This window comes from Crocuta crocuta, unplaced genomic scaffold (assembly GCF_008692635.1).
Source record: "Crocuta crocuta isolate KB4526 unplaced genomic scaffold, BGI_CrCroc_1.0 scaffold486, whole genome shotgun sequence".
NCBI lineage: Eukaryota > Metazoa > Chordata > Mammalia > Carnivora > Hyaenidae > Crocuta > Crocuta crocuta.
In genome coordinates, this window is record NW_027529794.1 from 7,214 (window position 1) to 14,102 (window position 6,889).

General features: G+C 48.3%; 1 protein-coding gene across 1 annotated transcript in view; it reads right to left on the reverse strand.

Annotated features, from left to right (window-relative positions):
• Positions 1-586, reverse strand: part of LOC144230745 (melanoma-associated antigen B1-like) — a 1,639-nt gene extending 1,053 nt beyond the window's left edge. Inside the window, exon 1 of the mRNA XM_077763077.1 lies at positions 2-586. Within this exon, the coding sequence (XP_077619203.1) occupies positions 2-549 (548 nt within the window). The 5' untranslated portion in view covers positions 550-586. The remainder of the gene's footprint in view (position 1) is intronic.
• Between the last annotated feature and the right edge of the window lie 6,303 nt (positions 587-6,889).

The following is a 6,889-nucleotide window of genomic DNA, read 5'->3' on the forward strand; positions in this document are numbered from 1 at the left end:
GGCGATGTCTAGGATGCTGACGAGAGTGTAGGAGAGACCGTTGGGCTTGACTTCCTTTAACTTGAGGCCAAAGACCAGCTCCAAGTGCTCAGCGGCTCTCCTGAGGATCTCAGGGAAGTGCTCCTTAAACCTTTTGGAGACCATCTTCAGCATGTGTGCCTTCATAATGGGCTCTTTCAGGTTGTGCCTCTCAAGCAGGAATTCCATCAATATTCCTACCTTCCTGTTTAGAGGATCTTTTTGAGCTCTCTCAGTGGAATTTGAGGCTGAGGAGGAAGATTTCTTTTTCTGAACACGGCGCTTGGCACCTGCCTTAGATTTTTGCCGTGAAACACGTGGAGCAGCTCCGGTGGTTGACGGGGCTTTTTCAGGCCCCTGGGAAGTGCCAGCAGCAGGGGAGCTTGAGGGGGGAGCCGGAGAAACAGGAGAGGAGGGGGACTCTTCACCCTCTGCTGCAGCAGCCTGAGCCCCCGCAAGACCCTGCGACCCACCTTGGGCCTGGCGGCGCTTCTCGCGGGCACGGAGCTTACTCTTATGGCCCCGCGGCATGGCTGGCTCAGGGACAGCAGGCACATGTGTGGGCAGGAGCTGCTGGCACCTGGAGCAGGGAAGAGGAGACTGTGAGCCCCTCAGCAGGGAGAGACCACCTCGGCTTTTAAGAAGGCCCCTCTGCAGGTTTTCTGAGGGCACGGCTCTGGGACCCCCAGGGCTCTTGCTCTTGCTCAGCCTGTCCCCTGTGAACCCAATGGAGGAAGCTAGATACAGTGAGCCCCAGGTTCTGGCTTGCCCTCCCTGCCTGTGGCTCACTGGAGTGACAAAGAGGCCTGGTAGTGTGGACCTTCTCTGTGTTCAAGGATAATCCAGGATTATCACACCAACTCTTGGTAGGGCCCAGGACCTCTTTCCTGTGCTTCCATGAAGCTGACTCCTCAAAGTTCCCTGGGACCCCTGAGCAGGAAGTGAGGAGTGCTGACAGCACCGTGGGGCCCCCTCTGTGCTGGACTTGTTGGTCCTCAGTCCTCATTCACAGTCCTCATCTCGTCTACACCTAGAGTCTGGGACACTCCCTTCTGCTAACAGGGGTTACACCCTCAGCACAAGATCTCACCTCCCTTAGACTTGATGCAAAGAAATGAGAAGGAGTCTCAGCCTAATAATCCAGCTTTGGTCCTTCAGGGGCTAAGCATGGGGACTTGGAAAGACTGTGCTGTTCCTCCTACTTGGTGGAGGGCAGTGGACGTGGTAGCTTCAGTGGTTGTTCATGGTCCTCACTTTGACTCAGGGTCCACAAGTCCCTGAGATCCAATGATGGAAGGGAAGGTGGCCGTATCTGGCCACGGTGCCCATGGTTGAGGCCCTATTATGTGTAATCCTCACTTTTTACTCAGAAGAGGGTCTGGGATTCTTCCTGCTACTGACACATCAGATCAATACTCTCACTCCCTTGTTATCTCTGAGTGGGACCTGATAGGCACCTCTAGTGGACAACTATGCCTGGAGACTCCTGGGACTAACGAGAAGGAGGGATATCATGGGNGTCGTTAGGGCCCTCTCCATGAGTCCTGGTGAAACCTGAAGATCCTCCCTCTGTTGACCTGAGCCTCCTCACATGGTATTAAGAGTCTCACCATCCTGAGAACCCCAGGATGAAAGAAACAGTGAGCCACTTCCAGTCACCCTGTCCCTGGACACCTTCGAATGGCAGCAGGGGCTAGATTCCATGGCCTTCACCGTTCTAACATTACTGACCTCTCAGTCCTCGTTTGGACAGGATCCAGATTCCTCCCTTGGCCCACCTGAGTCTTCTAGCCTTGGATCAAGGCCCTTATCTCCCTGAGGTTTCTGAGGTAGAAGTGAGGGATGACACATCTAGCTACCTCTACCTGAGGTCTCCCAGGGCTGGACAGAACTTTGTGGGCCCCAGAGCTTTGGGTGGGTACTCATCTCAGTCATCCATCAGTGTCTTCATCCTCACCTCAGGCAGGACCTGGAAATCCTTTGTGTCTTGGCTTAAAGACTATCCCATCATTCTAAGGCCCCTGCCACCCTGAGACCCCCTAGACAGAAGTAAAAGTTTCCTCATCTAGCTACTCCTGTGTGTGGACTTTCAAGGCTGAAAGGAAGGGATTCTGTTGCACTCACTGCTATGGGGTAGATGGTCCCCTCAATTCTTAGGTCTTCTCCTTGGCTCCTGGCAGTACCTGAAACTCCTCCATACACTGACTTGATGCTTCCCACATGAGAAGATTCCTCACTTTCCTGAGATGCCTTGGGAAGAAGTGAATGAGACTCACCATGTCACTAGGTCTGGGTCTCCCAGGTCTGAGAAGGCTCTACGAGGTTCACTTTTTTCTGGGAAGGGTCCTCTCATCTTTATTCAATGTCACTACCTGGACTCCTATTAGGAATCAGGTCTCCCTTCTTTGCTGAATGGCACCTCTCCAAATAGACTCAAACCATTTTCTTAAAGGACCTATTTCAGCCAGAGATCTCAACCTGGGTTCCTCAGGCTGACTGCACAGGTGGAATTTCTGTGGCCTCCTCTGTTCTGGGGTAGTTAGCGGTCTCATGTCTATAGGATTTGTACCCTGACATATGTCATGACATGGGGTTCCTCTTTTTATACTAAACTGGGCAGCCAATCCTGAAACTATGGCTCATGCCTGAGACTTGTGATTCACCCTTCAGAGAAAACACTGCCTTTGTGTAACCTGCTCACCCAGGAAACAAACATTTAAAAAGTACAAATGCATCACAAGGGCACTAACAAGAACAACAAAAACAATAAATATATCAGTAAAAGGTGGAGGTATTTTGGGATTCTTCTCTCTACATGAGTCTACATGCCTCAAAGCAAAGACCTCATGTCTGTGAGTAGCTAGAAGAAAAGTTAGTGTGCTGCACATCTGGGTACTTTACTGGAGACTGCCAGAACTGAGAGCAGGGGTGCAATTCTGTGTATTTCCCTATTTTTTTAATTTATTTTTGAGAGAGAGAAAGAGAGCACGCCAGCTGGGGAGGGGCAGAGAGGGAGAGAGAATCCCAGGCAGGCTTCAAGCTGCCAGCTGCAAAGTCCGATGCAGGGCTCGAACTCACCAACCACCAGATCACGATCTGGGCAGAAATCAAGCGTCAGCTGCTCACCCAGAGCCATGCTGGCTCTCCCGCAGCTCAGCCTTTTCAAGAGCCGTCCTTTTGTTACTATGGAAGGTCCCAGGTTTCCTCCTTTTAGGGCTAAGACTCCTCCCTCTGCCTTCTTTATATAAAAGGCCTTTCTCTCCCTGAACCAGCTCCTCGGCAAACATGAGGGGTTATCTCAGCTCGAATTACTCCAGGGCATTCCAAGACTGCCGGCAGGAGTGGGGGCTCTGTGCGGTCACCTGAAAGGCGGTACCCTCCGGAGTTCCGAGGGTCCCACCTTGCCACCTGTGACGTCCCAGACTACTCCCTTTGCCTAAAAAAGCTGTTCCGTTTAGACAAAGGCCCTCCCGTTCCCAAGGCCATCCCACTGGCTACGAGGACAGAGAACAACGGGACCACCCTGAGCCGGACCGAATGGGCCGATTTCGGGTAGGGGTCAACCCTGGTACGGGGGTGCAGGGAGTAGTCTCTTCAGGTCCCGAGCAGCGTCCTCACCTTAGTTTCTTTCGGCCCCGTCCCGGGATTCCAGCAGCCAAACGCGCACCACAGCCAGCAGCGTTGAGGTCCGGGCCAGAAAGGAAGTCGGCTGAGCCGCGTCCGGCCCTTGGCGGCGGCCCGGGGTCTCTGAGGGCCGAAAGCAGGGGTGGGCGCTCTAGGACTGCACCGCCTAGAACTCGGTGGTCCCCACGTCCTCGCGAGGGTTCTCGCCACGTCTGTCAGNAGATTCACTTGCATTCAAGGTCCACACTTCGACTCCACTTACGACCTGTTAGACAAGGCCATTCCTTCCCCGAAACTCATGAGATACAATGAGTTGAGAAGAGCTCCTTAGTTGGAGCTCTTCTAGGTACCCCCGTGCTAAGAAAGGTACAGGACTCTATTTAGCCCCCTCTGCTTTGGGGGCCCCGCTAACATTTATGCTCTTCACATGAATTCTTGTTAGGGTCCGGGTCCTTCTCTCTGCAAAAGTGAGGCAGCTTCCATTAAACGGAGGCCGTCACGTCCCTGAGACTTTCTTTGCTGAAATNGACCAATCTGGTAACTTCACTCTGCTTTCCTATAGCTGCTCATATTACATCAAATTTCCTGAGAATTCCAAGTTGGAAGTGAGGGTGCTATTGGCCTGTTCATGGTCCTTCAGTGCCTCCAAGAACAGATGGTAATCACTTCTGGCTGGTGTCTTCCATCATTTCTCATTCATGGTCCTCACAACATCTTTCAGAGCCTGGGATTCCTTCTACTGAGCTAAAGTAACCATGCTTAAGTCTTTGGATGACCCCAATATGTTGGGATAGCTGTTTCTTTCAGTCCTCATTCATGGAGGTCCTCATCTTTGCCTGTCTCTTAATTAAAGGCTTCCTGGGAAGCAACATGTACCAGTAAACATTTGACTAGTTTCTCTATTGTAAATCTTGCAGAAAATGAGTCTGTCCGCAAAGTGATGTTAAGATAAGGAAAGTGCAGCATAATACATAAAGGAGCCCAGGATAGGTGTATGCTGAGAAAAACACACAAATGAAGCAAAAATGCTGATATATTCCTTCTCTTCACCAGCCACACTTAGGGTAGCTCTAAAAGATTTACTTTTTACAGAGGATGGAGCCAGATGATTTTTGTGAGCCCCTGATCTTTTGAGGATATCTGATTTTGCACAGGTAGAGGATCATATTGTCATTGTCTCCTCTCCTTTATTCAGATCTCTTCTTTATTTTGATATTCCTATTATTCTAGTTCTGCATTCCAATCCAGCATTTTGGTCACAGAGTTTTTTTGTTTTTTTTTTTTATCACTTGAGAAACATTTTGGAGTAGGAGAAGCAAGTGAATTAAGTGATTCGTGGTCAGACTCAGGCTGGGAGGAGTGGAAAAGTGTGAGCTCTGGACAAATTCAGACCAAGGGTCTAGTCCTAGCCCCATCACTTATTAGCTCTGTGAGCTAGGTGCATTACCAAGTTCTGTGAGCCTCAGGCTCTGCATCTGTAAAGTGGGTGTGTTAAATCCTGTCTCACAGGCTGGTGGAACATGGTTAATGTATGCAAAGCACCTGGAAAGATGCCTGGAATGCACTGAGAATTTATACGATGGCTGTAATTACAATGATTGATTATTTTGACCCCAGAGGATACCACCCCCACCCTGATGGAATATTTGCTTTAACCTAAGAGATATCAGAGAATATATGCCTTTTAGAACATGGAACGCTAAATCAGTTCAAAGTGCTGCTTCTAAAGATACTCTAAGTAAATTCCCCCCAGTAAATCATATTTCACATGTGGGGGAGTCTTTTCCAGCTGAATGCAACTCAAATTTCTAGAACTGGATTCGAAGACTAATTCCTTCATCTCTGCTGCCCTTTTACCCAAACCACCCCTACCTTCATTAATTTAAAAAAAATGTTTTTTACCTTTATTTATTTTTGAAAGACAGAGAGAGACAGAGCACAAGGGGCGGAGAGAGGAGACACAGAATCTGAAGCAGGCTCCAGGCTCTGACCTGTCAGCACAGAGCCCAAGGCAGGGCTTGAACTCACAAACCTTGAGATCATGACCTGAGCCAAAGTTGAATGCTTAACCGACTGAGCCGCTCAGGTGCCCCATATCTTAATTAGTTTCACCGTCACCTAAAATCTATACCTCCCTTTGAGTTTGCAGAATTAGAAGCAAAATAAAAACAAAATAAAACCCAAAATACTGAATTTGAATGCTCTTTTAGTAAAATGGGCTCTGACTCCCCAACTTACAGCAAAGAGTGCCTGCCTGCCCAGTGGCTTCTGAGTTTCCAACCTCAAAAGAGCACCACCCGTATGTCTCCAAAACTCCGTGGAGATGATTTACATAAAGCACCTAGTTTGTGCTCTATTCACCTGCGCTGGAGACAGAAGCACAGGACACATTTCATCCTTGCCTGGCGTGGAGATCCCCTCTGGTTCACTCACAATCCCAAAGTAACTGGTAAAGGTAGTTTTCCCTTCCAGACTTAAATCTCTCAACTTGGAGCCCCATCACCTGGCTCCCATTCACCAGTTACACGGCGGCATTAGCCCACCCTACGGCTCACTTCACTTCCCATCGCAGGGTGTTCAACTGCCCAATGTCTACAGCTGCTTTGCCTCAGGGCATTTTACACTGTACCCCTCATCTGGAGCCTCTTCCTCCTTTCCACCCTTTATTTTTACTAGTCCTTTCCATCTTAGGGAGTATCTCACTACCTACTTTATATGACAGCTGCTCTTAGACTACACAGTTTTAGAGGCAAGGGTTGGGTCTATTTTTCTTATCATCCCTGGTACTAGCCAGGAGCCTTCCAAAGAGCAGGTGCTAAATTAATATTTGAGCACTTAAAGAGCAAGCGTGCACGTCAAACTTATTATGATTTAATTTCACTTTGACTAAGCTAAGCAAATCCAGGTATATATACTTCAATTTATAAAGAAAGACTGAAAGGAATAAAACCCAGAAATGACTACATTTCACTTTTTTTTTTTTTCTGTATCTCANNNNGGCCTGTCACCTAGGTCTGCCCGACAAGACATGATTCAAGAGTTTCAATTTCTTTTACAAAATACCAAGATTCTTAATTTTTCAACCAGATAAACTCCAATAAATGTAAGATCCATGTCATTCATAAACTTTGATTCTGAAGCTAAATAAACCTTTAATCGAATGGAAAGACATTTAAAACTAGGAAGAAAAGATAAATCTCCAAATTAAACATATTGTACAGAAACACAAATGTATTACACTCTGTGG